Below are 19770 nucleotides of genomic sequence, written 5' to 3'. Positions count from 1 at the left end.
TAAATAAAGATACTATCATCCATCTTACTACAGATCCACACATGCCTTCAGCTGAACAAGGAAAACACCTTCAAACAGGAAGTCTGCACTACCATGGCAACCATTAAATGCATTTAATTTCATAAATCTCTTGTTTCAGTTGAGCTGTCTGACATTTGAGTTGAGGATCCCTTTTACTTCCCTAAACTTCTTTCACTTCGCAATTTTGACTTAATATTACTTTTAACCAACAAGATTGACTTTCCACATCCAAGGTTTGGCAGGCAATACTAAACAAGTGCTTTGTCAGACAACTGTGTGAGACATTTAGTGTCTAATTTATCAATGAGTTTAATTCAACTTAAAGGAGAGCAAAGCACCCCCCAAACCAATTAATTCTGCTGAAAACAAAAGTATTTAGTATGAAGTTGTGTTGACTGCTTTTTATTCAACTCTTGACATTTTATTCAAAGTATTTTAATTTGTTTTATTTTGTTGTAAAAACAGTGACTGCCCTCTATGGCTTGAAACTCGACTAACAAGCTAATTTTGCTGTTTTCTGAGAATGTTAGTTTGTGACGTTTTGGTGGTTTCTTCTGTCACTGTTGGCCACGCTGGATTGGGAGAATTGTGAATAGAGAGGTATAGTGAGCATTGAGTAGCCAGTTAGCATAGCAGAGATGAGGGTAGCCATTGATTACCATACTAGAATACTTGGGGTTTTCTGTAATCTACCCTGTAATGGCAAAATACAATATCATAAATTGTAATTGCTCATAAGGTTTACAAATAAATTAAAAAAATCTTAAAATAATCTAAAATCAGTGGCGACTCAAGTCATTAACCTTTATTATGCATTTTAACCATCTGTCCATCAAAAACTTAATATATACCTTCTTGAAATAACTCAGTCATTGAAACAAAACAATGAGGAACATCTCCTACTAGACATTAAAACAATAACAAAAAACTCAAGGCTTACAGAATAGTACATAATCATTAAATATCAATAAATAACCTTTTCAATGAAACCAACCAATATTTGGTCTCTTTTAATTACTCTCTCTCTCGGATTTTGGTTCGCTCTCTTTTCTTCGTGTGGCGTTTTCATCAAAACAAAGCGGCATCTTTATTGATTCTGTCACGTGTGAGTAAAATTATCACAATGACTCCTTAGCTTTCAGAAACTGGTGGAATTTCTCAGATAGAGCAAATATTATAGTTACAGCCTTTTAAATGAACGTGTTCCCTGAGATGCGTTCAGGGTCCCTGGGGAACCCAGACAATTTAAATAATATGTCAAACTTGTTTTATGGAGATTTTAATAGTATAGACTGGGCGTGTCTTAACTGCTCCAGGAGTCACACCCATAATCGAGGCACATTTTGATTTTCCAGCCAAAACCTCTAGGTTGAGTTACTCTTTAAGGACTTTAACTTCTTATAAAGCCTTTGATTAAATGGATTTGGCTTTTTCCCGACCTAAAGATTAGGACCAGAGGTGGATGTCTTAAGTTCTCGCCTACCTTCACGCTTATGTCCGCGCTCCTTGTTGACACTGTGAATCCACTCAGTCGTAAACACAAGCGGATGCTGGGACTCGGGCACGAGGATCTCCTGAACCGTGCGACCTCCAGGAGCCAAACATTTCAGGGCCAGGCGGGGGCATCGGGTAGAAAACGGCACCACCTGCAGGTAGAAGTCGTTGCTGCGCAGAAGCCTCCAGTCCAAGGTGGAGAGCTGGACCACCACCTTTTCACCCAGACAGAGAGGCCAGCCGGAGTGGAGGAACAGGCAACCCAGGTACTGAGACTATAGGACCAGGAGAAAACAAAGTAAATGTTCTGAGTACCATTAAAGTTCTACAATCAAAGAGTCTCCTCTAACCAAAAGTCTGTCTAGTGGATGCTTCCTCGTTCAGATGAATTACTCAAACTAATTCCACACGACTGTCCGCCTTTCACACGCTCTGCTGACCCACAGCCAATGCCACGGACAAATGTCAGCCATGTGACTCACTGTGTTTTCTAAAGGGGGAAAACTGCTTAGCTAGCATGACGCGGGGAGAAGAGCCTGGACAAAGTGACTCAGACTGGAGCTTCACAACAACACGTTGCTGCTACTGTTGCTGCTGCTAAAACAATCCAAGTGGAAACAACTCAGTATATTTCACTGCAAGACGTGGGAACGAACATGGAACCATATAGTTCTACTGTTTAATCTCAGCTTCTACAAGAGTCGTCTGGTTCCCACCCAGAACTCTTTCAAATCAACTCCTCCACCGTCCTTGCGCTCTGGACTCACGAGACAGTCAAATTAAATTGCTGAACTAAACCGCTCATCCATCTTTCACGTTACTTCCGACCTTTTATTCAATTTATCTCCCTTAAGCCTCCCGTCTGCTTTCTTTCTTGCATGTAGACTAAAAAAATCTACTTTGGCATGCAGTAATTATTGGATTACAGTCACTGTGTTTATTATGAATGCTTGCATGAACCCTGTAGTTTTAAATGTTATCATGAGCTACAAAAGTAACTAAGGGCCTGATTTACCACAAGGAGAAGAATTGGTTGTGCATGCAAAGGAAACGCACACCTTTTCTGCGCTTTTTTCCCCCCCACTTTCAAGACATTTTTGCCATTTATAAACCATTTCCACCACTTTCTACACAGAATATTGCATTATGTTGACCCATTATTGTCAACTTACACCACTTTTCACCATATTTCATGCTAATTTTTGCCAATTTAATCACAGTCACAATTTTTCATGTCCATTATTTGGCAGTTTAAACAAACTGTTCCAATACTGACACTTTGAACCCTTTCTGTCTGTTTTTGACCACAAATTTACTTTCAACCCATTTTATTTCCGATTGAAACAAGGATTTACATCTTTAAAGCTGCAGTATATAGAATCCTCTCTCAACTCTGTTTAAAAACCAAAAGTTAATCTCCCTTACAAGCATCTTTTCTGAACGCTCTTAGTGACTTCTTTCTGTCAATAGAGACTAGTGACAAATGCAGTTACTTTATCTTGTGTTATTAGAGATTTTTCTGGTGTTTTAGAGACTGACTAGAATCCACGCATTACTCTCGTTACTGCCCAGAGCAGCGGCTGCTGCCATCAGCTCGTCCCCGCCAGAGAGCACACAGAGCTATGATCCCAGATGCTGCTCAGGGCAGACTGACAACCATTACTCCGCATCCAGACTGTAAAATTAATTCACCTTGAATAAGCTTCTCTTAGGTTTACACGCGGGTTATCCCATCTGACACCATTAGGTGGGGCCGAACCTCCACAGTCGCGGGGATCCGTGAGGACGCAAAGCTGTCCATTCTCCCCGAGTATGTTTGTGCCTTTATTCTGTTGCTTCTCCACCTCAGTCTGCCTTTTTCTGCTCGATTTGCCTTATAACTGTTGTGTCTAACAGTGGGGACTTCTGCTGGAACGTCCATCATTGCACTTTTACTACCAATGGTCCGTGAATGCACCTGACTTCAGTCGAGCAGCCAATAGAAACACCCAATACAGCACAAATGTTAGTAGAAAGATCTTCCTGACACCCAGCGTGACACTCCTGGATTTCTAAACACCAAGAGAAGGAGAATAGCTTCACTGTCCACTCAGAATTCTTTGATTACAATATGATAAAAGGTGATTATGGATTTTTTGACCAAATGATGTAAAAAAAATTACAAACTGCACCTTTAAGATGACTATATACTATGGCGCACAGAATAATAAGCTTCCTAGTTAACAATAGATATTATTCTGATCAATACATAAATGTGGTTAAAAAGGTTGAGAACCACTGATTTAAGGGGATGTGATCAGTCGGATGACGTTGGCATGACTTGTAACCTTTCCACTTCTCCCTCAATGAATCCTTGTGTTTGCTCCTGAAATTCCTCAATCAGTCAATGATAATGTGCAAACCTCCAGTGTTTTGAATGGAGTCCATATCGTCGCCTCCCACCGTTTCCGAGCTCCTCCTCGTCCTCTCTGCTCTCTCTCACATATGGAAGTGATTACAGCCATGACTCAGAGTCTACCGCCTGACCCAGGCAGCACTGCTCAGCGACAATGAAAACATGGTTTCCTCACAGTCCCCGTGTGTGTGTGTGAGAGAGAGAGCCGCAGAGGGAACTTCGAGAAAGTATTTTATCTCCAAGTTAACAGTGTGAGTTATTTATCTGTGAAGGAATCTTATTCAGAGACCAGAGCTAAGTACTCGCTGCGTTCCCTATGTTTGTCTTGGTACTGGAGAGTAATCTGAGTACACAAAGAGAAAACTGCGCGCCAAAACCAAAATCCTACTTGTTCCATGCCTTTATTTTTGGCTAAAAAGTACCAGATTTATTTGAATTATTCACATAAAAACGTGCGCTAGGATCGCAAAATAACACCAAGGCTTTATTTAGCATTAGGGATGTAACGATTCACTCAACTCCCGATACGATTCGATTCATGATTTATTTTACAAAATGGGACTGTAGACATGATGACTGAAAAATATTCCTTTTTTTTTTTGGGGAAAAAAACTTGAAAATACTGTACCATTTCCTTTTATATTTCATTGTATAGTAAACAATGCAAAACTACATAATAGTTCCTTTTCTTTATAAAAGTGCAACTGAAAATGTATTTTGTGCCTTAACAATTGGACTTTAAAAAAAAAAAAAGTCATTGCACTGTATTTACATCAGATATTTGTTTGGACCAGCAGAGGGCGCTGGTAACCCAGTGGTCGGTTGGCATGCAGATATCTTGCAGTGAAGAAGAGATGCTATGCTAGCAGACAGAGCTAATAGAAAAACGTGACTTTTACAGATATTCACGTAATATTACAGATATTCTTTCGGTGCTAAAGGGGTAAAAAATCATTTATGAACATGTTTAAGAGTAGAAGGTGGCCAGAAAGAAAGTAGTAGCAGATTCCACCTGCCGCCTATACTTCTGGACAAGAGAAGGATAAATATATAGCACCCTCTGCTGCCTAAAAAAAGTACTGCAATTTAATTTTCAGAGCATCGATGTGAACTGTGATACCTATGAATCAATTTTTAACTGCCTTACGATTAATCGTTACATCCCTATTTAGCATGTTAGCTTCTAACATGCAAATTTGCTAAATCACCCGCAACTGGTAAACAAACGTCATCTATTTCACCTCGTTATTTGAGATCTCAGGTAACCAAACCCGAGGGGTTCTCCAACTTGTGGGTCGTGTCATAGAGACAATTTAATATTGCACAAAGATTTTGAATGAGATAATGAGCAAAATTTGACATATTTGTCTGTTTGCTACACTTGCTTGACATTCAGTCATAAGGATAAGGAAGAGTGACAGATCACCTTTATTGTCACATATGTAGAGCTACATACATTACATTTGTTCTCAGCATTTACCCCCTCCCAGTTAGGGTTTAGGGACTTGCTTAGGGCCCTAAAAAAATTCAGTGTTTGACTTTAATTTTTTTCTTTTTTTTATACAAAATATTAGTTTTTAACTCCTGTAAGGAAACAACAAACACATCAGAAGAAGAAAAAAATCATCGTTGAACAAAAATGTATGTTAGAATAAAAGAGTAATTTAAAACCATGTATAGCAATTAAAAGACTGACAGATTATTATTATTATTATTCCTTTTTAATGATTTCTAATAAGTCAAAGATGTACGAGAGCAGAATTAATGTCACCCAATTTGCCCGCAGGGATCAATGGTTTACTGAATCTGAGCAGGTTTATGTAGGAAGTAACTTAATTTTAAATGAACTTCATTTAAATGATCCTGATGACATCATTGCTGATCGTAATTATTAGACAAAAATAGCATCAGTTATTTCACTAGTACTAGTGTCCACCTAATGAGCGGTCCCTGGAAACCTTTCCCCATGACAAACGTGCTTTGCCTCACGGTGACGGCGTTTCATTAAACATTACGTCACTTATTTTTATTGGTCGATTCCGTTAACGTGGAGATTACAGGGTCCTACGAGGTCAACATCCCACAACGATGACCTAGATAAGAGTCAGACGTTTCCTGGAGTATAAAATATGCATGTGAGGCCCTATGTCAAAAAACAAAAATGGTTTATACTGATTTTTTCATTTCAGAAGAGGTATTTTGTATTTCCTTCTGTTTTTTTTGTTTGTTGTGTTTTGTTTTTAACACAGAAAATTGTAGGCTTTACTTTAGATTTGAAATTAGGGACAAAGTGTGTGTCAGTGGGTAAATTCTGAAACGATTGCACTGGGATGATTAATCCCCATTATCCTTAAACACAAAAACTTAATGATTTGTTTTAACAAGGAAAGCCTACGAGACGTTAAATACCAGCCTGTGAATATGTGGTTTTGATCTCCTACCAGAAGCCTTTTCCTCTGCAGGTTCAGGCCTCCACTGGGTAATCATGAGCAGGTTGGAAATGAATCAAATGATTTCTTTTGACATCTCGCCTGACGTCTCATATTCACCAGACGTTATCTCCGGATCCCCAAACCCCGAATATTTCTGGCCTAAGGCTCGTCCTTCACCCCAAAGGTTTGCAGACGCTAACAGCCGTCTGGCTTCTCACAGTGCACTGCTAGCGTGCGACGGCAATGCTGCTTCTGATTACGCGGCTACGTGTGTGTTCCTGTACTCACACACGCGTGCTGCTGGAGCTTGTGCAGGAGATGCTTGGCAGGTACGAAGTAGTCCAGGAGGTACCGCAGACTGTCGTTCTGATAGGTCGACTCCAGGACCGAGAAGACCTGTCGACAAAGGAAAAGGAAGGATTGGTGGAAAACCAACAGGAATCCAAAGAAAGATTACAAAAAACAAGAAACTGAAGACTGACATGTTCAAGACTTTTTGGACAAGCCCCCAATAATAACCTGCACAAGATGGAGGGATTCCTCTAAAGCATGGGTTCTCAACCTTGGGGTAAGGACCCCATTTGGGGTCACCGGACACCTTCAAGAAACTAAGAATATTATCTGAACAATTTTGCTTATTTTTACCCTTTTTCTGCAACTACACCAAAATCATAATATTTTAACCTATTTTCATCACTTTTTCTTGTCTTATTTTTGCTCCTTTGCTACATTACTCCCATTTCTAAAGTAATGACTCATACACTTATAAACCCTTTCCACCACTTTTCCCACCTAATGTCACATGTTGACCCATTATTGCCACTTTTTCTGTTTTTGTCCACTCTAATTTGCAACTTTTAACTAATTTCTATGGCTTTTCCATAATTTTTGTTAACTTTTAACTTATTTTATTTCTGACTAAAACAATTATTTACATTTTTAAGATGACTATATACTATGGCTAAAATACTACTAAAATTCCTGGATAACAGTGGAAATTATTCAGATGTATAAATAAATGTGGTTATCACAGATTCATAGAACAATGGACCATCATTTTACTGACTTTATGGATGGACCCCAAAAATCTCTCCCCTTTATTCCCCCTCATAGATGACCCTTCTTTAATATTCATGTCTCTGGTACCTTTTCTTTGGGGGTTGCAGACTGAAAAGGTTGAGAACCACTGGTCTACAGTGTGATTGTAACATAATGATAAATGGGTATTTCTGAAAAAGATGGCGGTGAAGCCCACCTGTGAGAGGAGGGGCGGAGCCGTGCTCTCAAACGGAGGATAAAGGGACGATAGCGCCCCCTGGACGCAGTCCTCCATGGCCTCCGAACCCTGAAAGAAAGAAAATAATTTTCTATCTATATAATAAAGAACCACTAAAGAAAGGCCGAACATTTTTATTTCATTTTATTATTGGAGGGAGAAACAGGAAGTCATTCAACACTGAAATTTACTGTAGTAACGAAGCGACTCAAGAGGAATCAGCTCAATGTTCCTTAAAGTGAACCACAACAGTGTTAACGTTTTCTTTTATTCACAAAATGTACTTTGAGCTCCTGGACATGTTTTGACATTCCTTGATTTTGAGACCATTTATTATTTAATTTGGCAGACTTTTTTTTTTTAAATAATTTTGTGAAAAAATGCAGGACTTTTGAAAAAGTTAGTGTTCTTTTAACAATTTCCTTTTAAAAATAAATTCTAGGAGGAAATTACTTTTTTCTTTACACAGAACAAAGAAAAGAAAAAGACTAATACACAATTAAATAGGGATTAAATACAAGTGCACAGTAAAATATAATACAAATGTACAAATACAATATTGTGGTGTTTCATTGAATTTGTGTATTTGGAGGAGCTGAGATATCTACAACTTAATTATTCACATTTTCTCTGTCAATTTTACTTTCTCCTGCTGAATTGGACACTTTAAGGCCAAATTTGGGCCCCCGGACCTCGAGTTTGACACATGTGGCTAAGGGGTCTTATTTTGTTGGTGCACACGTGACCCAGGCGGTCAATTTGCTATTATTTTTTTTATCAACTGTGGATTTAAAAGTATGCAATCAATTTTTCATAAAAACTGTATTTGTGTTACTCTTGCACAGTTGAGGGAGTGTCAAGCATTTCCTCCGAGGCTCAGCAAAGCCTCCGAATGCAACCCGAGGCCTGTTTATGTTTCCACATGGCCGTTACCATGGCAACCAGGGACACTTTTCTTCCAAACTTCAGTCGCCCCCAACCCCGGCCAGTTCTACGTACGTTCCCCCGTACAACAATCACATCTTGAGGCGGGTATTTATTGGAGAGAAACAGAGAAATAAGAGCCCCGAGTGGATGGAAAAAAGCAGAGAAAAAGGAGGAGGAGGAAATAACAGAGTGAACACTGATTTTTGGGGCTTGTTTTCATATACAAATCAGACATGTGGTTAACCGCAATGCACAGACTCAGTAGTCTGAATAACCCCAAAGCTTTTTACGCAACAAAACTCTCAAATCAAACCAATCACAGCAAAGAGGAAACGTACGACAGTCACGGTGATTATTCACGAGCAGCAATTGATTTATATATAAAAGACGGTATTAACTGGGGTTTTTTAAGCAGAAAAAGCTCAAATCGTAATACAATCGCCTTCACCTGGGCGTGAAGATGTAACCTATTTTCACAAAATGGAAATTTTTACTTTTCTTCTTCAAATCTGATTAAAAGAACATACATTTTGCAATCACATATTTTTAGAAAAGCAATAATAAAACTAAAAAAAAAAAGATTTTCGATATTTCATGCCCCCGCGTGCAACCTTGTCATAACTTCTGAGATCATAAAGTCTGAGACCCGCTGCCATAGACTCTCTTAAGGGTGTAAGAAAAAAAATTGATTGGGATATTTCATCATGCGATTATCGTATTGATCCAAAAAATGTACAAATCCATTTTTTTTAATCATGTTTTTTAACAAAAAACCATTTAATTGCGCTAACGTCTGCATAGCACATAAACGCCCGGTCACTGGGTGTCAGTGAACCACATCAGACCTTGTTAAACTACATCCATGTATTTTAGCTGGAAGTTGATTTTCATAAAACAAAGGTTGTAGAAGCAAAAAAAAAACTTTTGATAAACATACCACTTGTTTTTTATATTTGTACCTGAATTACTGTGCAGTTAGTTACCATTTACTTGTTCTCGCAAGTTTAGAAAGATTTTGTATTTGTAATTATTGATAGTGCGAAATACCGTATTGTTTCGTATCGTATCGTCAGATTCATGGCAATGCACACCCCGACTTTCTATGGGAGCAAGGCAAGAGTTTGGCTGACATGACCACAATATGATACGTTTATTCTGATTGGCTGAAAACTCCAAAATGATTACGCCCACATAATAAGGGATATGTTTGATGCTAAAAGTTGATATAAATGACTCCAAGGACATTTCAAAGTTTCGTTCTTCAGCTTTAGAGTGATCATCTTAAAGTGTACTGTAAAGTCAACTTTCAAAAAAAGTTTTCCTTACTTAAAACAATTTAAATAAAATTTGTCGCTTTATTTTTATTTTTTTATTTTTTTAACTCCCATTATTCACAAAGACAGCATGCACCAGCACTGAAATATGAAGTTGTATTATTCAGCTTTAAAGTGCTTTCATGGGAATTAAAAATAAATCAATTTCAATAAAATTATTCATTGTTAGGTTTTTCTTTTATTTTCGACTACTGAAAACGAGAGCATGCAACAGCAGCGAGGACATGAGTGTATCATCATCATCATCAGTGTGTGATGAATCATGAGCAGACACAATAGAAACAGAAGAAGTAGTAATAAAAAGCAAGGCAGAGCAGCTCCTAAACAGGAAAGAGTTAAAGGAGGAGAGTGGAATAAAACATAATAGAACGTGTTCCCTCAGTAGGACAGAAAGAGGAACAAGGGAGAAAAGAGAAAAAAAAAGGAGGTGGAGGCCGAGCAGTGGGAAAGATGGATGGGAAACGAGCAGCAACAAGCGTGATAGAAACCAGATGCACCCAAAGGATGGACAAAAAGGCAAAGCAGAAGGGAGGAGACAGAGGACTGAAAAGACAAAGAAAAGGAGGGAGGGAACGTTGGAGTTTCCTTCCTTCAGCCTAAGTGACAAACTGTTGCTGCAAAGTCTTTGGATTCCTTTCACAAGAAAAGTCCCCGGGTTAAAAAAAAAAAAAAAAAAAACGCTGAATCAAGATAATTTTGCATGTTTTAACGTGGCTCACGCTACATGACCTCTGACCTCCTCTGCAGACGCAACATATCTCCATCAGTGTTACACAAGCACGGGGTATTGTTTTCAACCTCCACACTTTGCTTATAACAAGAAATGTACAAATAAGGTTGTACGAAATAATCCTGATGCTGGAAACTAAAGAAAAATATATTATATATATAGTTGCTAACAAAGAAAGCACTGAATAAATATAGATTAAATATATATATATATATGTGGGGTTGGAGGTTGGGCATTTATATGTATTTTTCTGTTTTTTATTGATTTATTGTTCTTTTAAAAAGTGTCTGTTTCCATGTTTTCTTACTCGGTGTGCCACCAAAACGCACAGTCATTATCAATGAATACTCTATACACCAGTGGTTCCCAAACAGGGGTAGTGTACCCAAGATTGAACAAATAATACAAAATAATCAGGAAATGTTTCTTCATCCTTTTTAGGCACTTTTTTTTTTTTGGACAAATTCACCACAAACTAACAGTACTATTGCTCAACAAAATGCTGGATTTACTTGTAATTTATTGAAACGTGATTATTTTACGCTGTAGAGGACATTTTTAACCACACTTCTGACAAATGGAAGACAATAATTAGCTACATTTTACAAATTAGACTGTATTTACCTACTATTAAAGTAATCACAAAAGTAGTAGTTTAATTTGTACTCGTTGTTTTGAATTTGGAGAAGAAGCCTTAGGGAACAAATGTTGGAGATATTTAGGGGTTTAGGAGAGTCTGCATATGAAATTATGGAGAGGGTACTCATGATATGAAGAGGGGGTACACATGATTTGAACCACTGCTACTCTATACACTCAACATACTGTTCAATCCCGCCTTAAAATAGTGCAGGGAGGTCATTATGGCGATGGGGTTCCACGTGTGTGGAAACAAAAAGAGAACCATGGAATGTACTGGTGTACACAACATGCAGAACTGGGAGCGTAGACAACAAACAGGAACCCTGACAGAAAATAAAATGCTTAACAAAAAATGCAAAACAAAACAAAAATAACGAGTGATAGTCTTGAATTTCTCTAATTCTGATACTTTAAGGAATTAGACGGTCCGATTCAAGCATAAATTTACATACATTATGTTTTAATACTCTTCTAAAATAGGGATACACATTAAATTGTGTTTTCATACTGTAAATATTTACTGTATACACAATGTTCTAAACCAGAAGTGTCACACATGTTAGTTCAGGGGCCAAATACGGAGCAGTTTGATGTCAAGTGGGCCACAGTTTTTAAGTGAGAAAACAAGTAATTTCAACATTTATGTGACCTAGTCGACACTTCTTTGTATACATAATATACAAAATATATAAGAAACCAACCAAATCCAAGCAATAAGTGACAGGTTCTTCACTTTAAGTTTCCTAGATTTTGTGAATTTCTATTTAATTAAGGAAAATGTCTAAATTTGAGGAAAATTTAGGGATTTTGTAAGACTTGAGTTTTTTTACCCAGGAGTTTAACATTAAACGTGATTTGCATGTGGTATAAGCACCAGGAGCATTGAGTTTTATTTACACAATGATTCATGTTTTCTTTGTCATCTTTACTTCCTCCTGCGGGCCGGATTTGGATGCTCCAAAGGGCCGGATTTGGCCCCCGGACCATAAGTTTGAAACATATGTTCTAAACGTTGTCAGCTAAGTTTGACTTTAGGCCTTTAATGTCTGCATGGCAGGAATGGGGTTGAAGATGTGAAGCTGTAATGTAACAGAGTATTTTGAGTGGCAGCCAAGCAGCAGAAACCAGTTGGCAGACTGAGTAGAAACCAGTAACTACCAGACAATCACAGGAAATCCAGTCAGAGAATCCAGGCTTTCTCCATTCACGACATTTTTCTGAGCCCGTTTGCCCCAAAGCACAAACACTGACACTCTTTAGAACCACCATCAGTACTCTTTATTCCTGACTGTTTGGATACATCTCAGCACCTTTGTGCACAGTCAGTTCTCTGAGGGGAATGTCCAGTGTTGTTTATATGTTCACTGCAAACACCGCTCTGCTAATTATCTTTAATGAGTCGCCTGCAAGATGAAGACTTTTCTAGAACAGATTTTAGAAGAAGTCGGCCTTTGCTCTCCCTCGTTTCCACTTTTCTCCCAGAATGTGGAAAATCCAGCATCACCAAAACCACCGGCGCTGCCGTCCAAGCCTCCGAAAATAAAAAGCAACCCGACCCTCCTCTCTTTGATTTGGGTTTTCCTCAGCTTTTTGTTCTGCGCTCCGTGCCAAACGGCTCCACCCTTTGAAGCAGAGCCCCAACGTCTTTATTTCTAAAGATTACGTCCAAATACGCAAATGTTTGTGTTAAAGACGGTAAAGGAAACCCCCGGGAGATGTAACCAGTCTCTACAGTTGCTGTGAAGTTTCACTTTAAGACTACTTTCACATTGGTTGAGTCGTGGACTTAGTCCGAATGGGCGGAGGACAGCTGATCATTTCAACAAATTGGTTTGGCTCGGTTTGTGTTCAGAGAACAACTTCTGATCCGCTCCAAACAACCTCTGGTGCGGTTCCATAAACTAACCAGTTGAGGGCACCGTTACTGGAGTAAAAACTTCTCTAGGCAGAGAAACTAAAACCTCAAGAAGAGGCTCTCATCTATGGGTCAAAGCCAGCGCTGTTGTGTACTCAGAAACTTCTTCCTTCTTCGTTTGTTCTTTCACAATATTAAAGAATGAAGCAGCAACAAGTTTTTCGGCACTTTAGTGCTTTTAAGATCATGTTTTGCACCGTCGCCAAAACTCCTGACCACCCACAATACCGTGGACTCTACATCATCTCCGATACTTCCTGTGTTTGATCACAGCGCTCCTAATCGCTCTAAACGTGGATTGGAAACAGTCCGAGACTAGCAGAAACAATTACTCTAGAATTCTCCCATTTGAACCGCTCTAGACTTCATTTCCGTGTTCACAGAGACCAAACAAGACGAACTATCAGAGCAACCAAATCCTAGACTGTTTTAACCGCTCTAGTATACGTCGGTGTGAATTCACCCTAACATCTGTCCAAGCTGGGACTGTCAACTGTCACCTTTTACCCCATTAGTCAATAAACTAAGGTTTATGAAGCCTTGCACCAGGACACAGAGGTTCACTAATGACACGTGGGTCATCTGAAAGTTCTCCTTCCACTCAACATAATATAGATGGAAGTAGCTCAGCCAATGCATTAATCATTGGCTTTAATGAGCCAAAGTACGTCTTCTATCTCCTTCTCCTCCTCAGCAGACCAAAGTGAAACAGTATGTTGTTGTCCAGCTGCTGCTTCAAAACTACAATCAAAATAAAAGTTAAAATGTTTTTCTTATGTGGTCTTCTTTGTTGTAGCCAAAAAGAAAAGACTTGTTTTGTGTTTTTTCCATTACGTCCACCCCCCCACCCGTCATTTTTTTTAAACCTTTATTTAACCAGGAAAGTCTCATTAAGATTAATAATCTTTTTCAAGAGTCCTGTAAACAATTAGGTCTAAGGGACTTGCTCAATGGCCCACAGTGGATTTGAACCCCTCCAATTACAAGCCCACTACTGTAACCACCAATAAGCGAATAAGTGTAGTATTTTTGCTACTGCACATTTTGCAAAATACTACACTAAGAATTATTGAATTCTGAATTAAAAACCATCACGTAACTGTGGCTACTGTTGTGGGAGTGATTGACTAAAGAAGCAGTTTGAGGCTTTTTTGACGTTAAACTGTCAGTTTTCTTGGTACGATGTCACGTTAGAGACTCCTGCTTTCCATATCCAACCTTTCTGAGCCATGAATACTCGCTCTGTCCAAAGTCACACACACTTACGGACACAGAAGGTATGATTGTGGCACTTTACTTTCCGTGGTTTATGTTAAATGCTGAGAAAAGTAAAAGCTGACTGACTTCAAACAGTATTGTGGCTTTAGTCATTTTTGTTGTACTTCATATACATTTTTAAAGGACATAATAATGCACCTATTTTCTATTTACTTGTAATTGTATTGTGTTGCCATCAAATTGGAGCTGCTAAGGCGTTTGTATTTGTGTCATACAATTCACATTTTTATTCACTATACCAGTGGTTTTCAATTTTTCCAGAGGTCCCAGAGGCCGGGATTAGAAAAACCACAGAAATTGGTTAAAAGTTGCAATTTAGAGCGGGCAAAAACAGACAGAAAAAGTCCATGTTTGAACAATTAGTTTAAACTGGCTAATAATGGACATGACAAACCGTGAATGCGGTTAAATTGGCAAAAAAAAAGTAAGCATGAATAATATGGTGAAAAATAGGTTAAAAGTGACAATAATGGGTCAACGTGTGTGACATTAGGTTTATAAGTGCTAAAAATGTTTTGGAAGTGGAAAAAAGTTCAGGAAAGGCATTGAAATTTGATGGAGTAGTGTTAGAAATGGAAGAAATGTAGCAAAAATGCATTAAAAGGCTAAAAAAAAGTGCTGGAAATAGGTTAAAATATGACATGTTTGGTGGAGTTGCAGAAAATTGTAAAAATAAGCAAAAATGGGCTCAAATTGTTAAAAATATATATATTCTTAGTTTCTTCCACTCCCAGTGTCTTGTGACACCAAATGGGGTCCTGACCCCAAGGTTGAGAACCCCTGCACTAGATAGTGCTGATGCTGGAAATATCCACAAATAGGTCGCTGCGGCATACAAGTCGCGTCCTCAATTTTAAAGAAGAAAATTTGCAACCCAGGCTGTTTACGCTGTTTGAGAGCAGAGTTTAACGTTGTTTACCAATAAAGAAAAATGTGTACTTTGTACTTTACTTTGGTAATTAATGGAGTCTAAAACAGTTTCTATAGAAAAAATGCTCCGTGATTAATAAATGAGTCTAATTGTGATCAGTATCAGCCATAAAAACCCTGATTAAACCACTTTAAAAGCTTAAAATCTGCACAATTGTGGATTAAAATGAAGAAAATGTACAAATGAGGAAAGGCAATTGCAACCAAAAAGGTCATCTTTTAAAAACAGTGCTAATTGTTGTTGGCTACATGTTGAGGTTGTGAGTGGTGAGGCGTTCAGGAGCACGTTAGAAAGTGAGGACAGAGTGAAGCTGATGTGGAAATAACAGCAACAAAGACGGGACTCACCATGACTTGAGTCAGAGTTCCTACATGTTTCCTCAGCGGCTCCGTCTCCTCATGTCTTCACACCGGCGTCGTCCTCCTCCTCCTCCTCGTCGCTCTCCGATGGATGACCTCTGACCTCTGCAGATGTCTCCTATTCTGTAGCTTTTCACAGAGTCGACCAGCGCTAACCAAACAAGCGCTCTTTCCTCCTGCTGGATTTCCCAGCCTGGGAATGTCCAAGCTGCATTCTTCCTCCTCCTCCTCCTCTTCTCAGCCACCTCCCACTCCTCACCTAACAAGAGCGCCACAGTCCCTCTCAAACTTTCCATCTTTTTTTTCTTCTTCTCACCACTTGGAAGTAACTTTTAATGAATAGACATCGGAAAGCCGTTCCTCCCCCGCCCAGTCGACCTGTAAACACACAAAATAAACACACTTTACTGTTTTCACAAAACAGGCGAAACACATCACATCCAGTGGTCACCTGGAGGGTATTGTAGAAAAGTCAGATAAATACATCCAGGATAAAGGAGAATACATGGTTAGACAAAGTCTGGTCTTGGATAAATTGGTTGCACATTTGCCACGGGTTAGTGAAGGTTTGAGATAAGTGGTTTGAATTCGATCACAGAATCACCAATGAAAGTATGGAACACAGACGCGCAGCTTTGTTTACACTTGCCCAACAATTGATGTTTCTGCAACAGGATGAAGAAATATAAGACACGATGCAGGAAAAATGGAAGAGCAGCGCTGCTAAAAAGGAGAAAGAAAGGCTGGCAGACAATAGCCCTAATGCATAAATATACAAAACATTAAAATCTCTCTATAAAAGCAAGGTTTATCTGTGTGTGTGTGTGCTCGTTCCTTAAATATCTCTGCAGATCAGGATCAAACTGAGCTGAGAGTTTCAACATGGCTGCTGCTTGGTTCAAGGGTGTGCAACGTCACCTTTTTTTTCGGTGATGATGTCATCCGTCATCTACAATGATACCGTTAATAACTTATTTTATAAATGCTTTACACATTAAAAAATAAGTTTATCCAAGATAGACATTTTTCCAGGCTTTTTCCCCTATCCTGGTTTTGTGCAACACCCCGTCTGGACTACAATTGGAAAAACATCTTGTTTTTTGAACAAAATCTGTACTTGATGAATAATTTCTCCCGCTTAACCGGAGTCGGATCGCCGTGACGTGAATGAATTATTTAAGAGAATATATTCACTGATAATATAGTATAGTAGAAGAAACAAGTGTATCCCTTTTTGCTATATCCTGCTAGCCTATTAGCTTAAACATTAACCTGAGGCAATCACGCATTTGCATAATGAGAGGGAACTACATCATACATGCTAGTAAATATCAGGGCTTAGACTTTAATGGGTTAATTCCAATTAATATTAAAAAAAAAACAACGCAGTTTATCACTTTTTCTTTGCACTCCAAACAGCGCGAAACCTCTCTCATTGCACGAGTTCCCGGGACATACATAATACTGACGCAGCCTGCAATACACGAAACGGGAGAAGCCGAGGAGACGTCGTCGCTCCTGTGTTTTGTTGCCGTTATTTTATTTTTTAAAGAAAAACACCGGCTGGAAAACAAAAGCCCAGTTGTGTGCAAATTGTGCGAGAAAAAGTCGGGCTCTATAATTTAACGGAATCGACCAATGAAAACGAAATCCACTGTTGGATGCAGGAAATTAAAAGAATGTGAATGAAACAATGTTTGTTTTGGTGAAATATTAATGAAGACCGCTCATTTGATGCACCGCCCCCGCCCCCTCCCATCCTAGCCGCTTCAACATGTGAAAGCGTCCACGCGAAACACCGTCTAAACTTCTAAAAAAAAAACAAAAAACATGCAACTCATCACAGCTCCAACACACAGCGCCGACCATTTCCCACGTAACTTTACTGTGTCTTTCTAGTGAAGCGCTGCGGCGCTCTGTGAAAACGTCAACAGCTTTTCCCTTCGTCATGCTAACCCTGTTCAGAGCGTATGAATAACGTTTCATCAGATCTACAGAAGATCCGTGACAAACAATTATTAATGTGGACGATGCCAGGGATTGTTAAGTCTTAAACAACGTAGGTTACTAAGTACTTTGCTTAGCTTCTAATACTCTACAACAGACATAGGCAACTGGTGGCCCAGGGGCCACATTCAGCCCTTAGTCTAATTTTATGCGGAACCCAAAATAAATACACAAAACAAGAGCAAGAATACATAAAAAAAAAAACACAAAGAATTACAACATTGCAGGAAAATACAGTAAAAGACAACAGAAAAACACAGAACTATTACAAAAATGAACAAAATGACAACAGTAAACTGTAATACACAAAATTACTCAGACAAATATACAAAATTACAGAAAATGACAAGATCAAAAGTACTTTAAGACAAGAAAAACACAAAAAATTATTCTGCAAACACACAGCACTAACAAAAAAGCACAACGACAGCAGAAATACACAAAAATTACATCACAAATAAACACAATGAGCAAGACAACAACAAATGTACACAAAATGTGAGAAAAACAAATAAAATTTGAATAAAAACTCTTTGTTCTTTCCTGAATTAATGCTCAGATCTCTCATTATTCTAAACGTTGATATGATTGTTGATCATGTGACCCTCCGATCAAACAAACAAACAAACAAACAAACAAACACAAACACATTTTTGTGGCCCCACTGTGATAAAAGAGGCGACCTCTGCTCTACAATATTCTGCCCACTAGTGGTGAAATAACTGATGCATCCTTGTGTCCATTTTTTTAATGATTACGGTCTGGAATAATGTCACCAGGATCATTTAAAAAGAAGTTGATCAAAAAGTCATCAATAAACCTGCTCAGATTCAGTAAACCTTTGATTCCTGAGGGGATCATATTCATACATCTTTATATGACATAAATAATTAAAAAGGAGCAGTCAGAATAATCCATGTCAGCTTACACGTTATTTTAAATTACATTTTTGTTTTTAACATACATTTTTGTGTAATTGTGGGTTTCTTTTTCATTCATATTTATTTGTTTTTTCCTCACAGGAGTTAAAAACTAATTGAGGAGTTAAAACTTGTTAAGTAGTTCTAAAAATAAATCAATTAATTAAAATTAAAAAAAAAAACAACAACAACAACGGAATTTTCAAAAATCAATGTGGAAAACACGGAATTTGGGAACTAAAATGACTGTAAATGGATTTTATAGGGGCCTACATAACCCCCCTCACTAAATTGTTCATCCAATCCAACTAAAAATTGACAATAAGTATTGATTAATCACGAAACAATTGGTAGTTAAAGTGCATTTCAGTGTAAAGTGCATTACCAACAGAATAAATAAGACAATATTTGGTTAAATAACGCCACAAAATACATAATAAACAACTTGGCAACATCGGAAAAAAATCTTAAATAATTAATCAACATTAAATACATTTCATTTGGACAAAATCACTGCAAGAAAAGTGCAGAAACTGGACATAAACAAACAATGCTAAACAGACCCATACGAACGAATGAGAGAGGCTAATGCTAACGCATGAACTCACCAATTCCGTTATATTGCATCGAACGCACGGCTTTTCCGAGTTGCTTGGACAATGTCAGTCTGCTCCTATGAGTCATCAATCAATACATTTAGTTTGACAACTTGTCATAGCGAAATATTCATAAAAAGAAGTAAAACCTACCAGCAGCAACAGTTTGTTTGTTGGTTTGTAGGTTTGTTCATCCCCGTCGCTCGCGTGCCGTGTACCAATAACTTCCGGGTAGCACATAATAAAGGCCGCCTATTGGTCAACGTTGGTCACGTGAAATCAAAGAGTTTATGGGAGACAAGAGAATACAGCGCTCGATACAGCTTTAGGAGCTGTTACACTGTACTTTCAACACTAGAGGGCAGCTTTTATTTAGTGTTTACTGATAAATAAGAACAAAAGCATATTCCATCCATCCATCCATCTTCTCCCGCTTAGCCGTTTCCGGGTCGCGGGGGCAGCATCCTCAGTAGGGAGGCCCAGACTTCCCTCTCCCCGGCCACTTCCTCCAGC

The 19770-nt window shown here is 38.5% G+C and overlaps 1 protein-coding gene across 1 annotated transcript in view; it reads right to left on the bottom strand.

Annotated features, from left to right (window-relative positions):
• arhgef40 (Rho guanine nucleotide exchange factor (GEF) 40) overlaps positions 1-19485 on the bottom strand; it is a 53661-nt gene extending 34176 nt beyond the window's left edge. The window contains exons 1-6 of the mRNA XM_028474727.1: positions 19411-19485; positions 19270-19334; positions 15723-16112; positions 7598-7687; positions 6631-6738; positions 1505-1790 (exon numbers count right to left, since the gene is read on the bottom strand). Coding sequence (XP_028330528.1) covers positions 1505-1790; positions 6631-6738; positions 7598-7687; positions 15723-15725 — 487 coding nt within the window. The 5' untranslated portion in view covers positions 15726-16112; positions 19270-19334; positions 19411-19485. The remainder of the gene's footprint in view (positions 1-1504; positions 1791-6630; positions 6739-7597; positions 7688-15722; positions 16113-19269; positions 19335-19410) is intronic.
• Between the last annotated feature and the right edge of the window lie 285 nt (positions 19486-19770).

Source organism: Gouania willdenowi, chromosome 18, assembly GCF_900634775.1.
Source record: "Gouania willdenowi chromosome 18, fGouWil2.1, whole genome shotgun sequence".
Classification (NCBI taxonomy): domain Eukaryota; kingdom Metazoa; phylum Chordata; class Actinopteri; order Blenniiformes; family Gobiesocidae; genus Gouania; species Gouania willdenowi.
The sequence above is the reverse complement of the archived record's forward strand: the minus strand, read 5'-3'. Positions and strand labels throughout refer to the sequence as shown.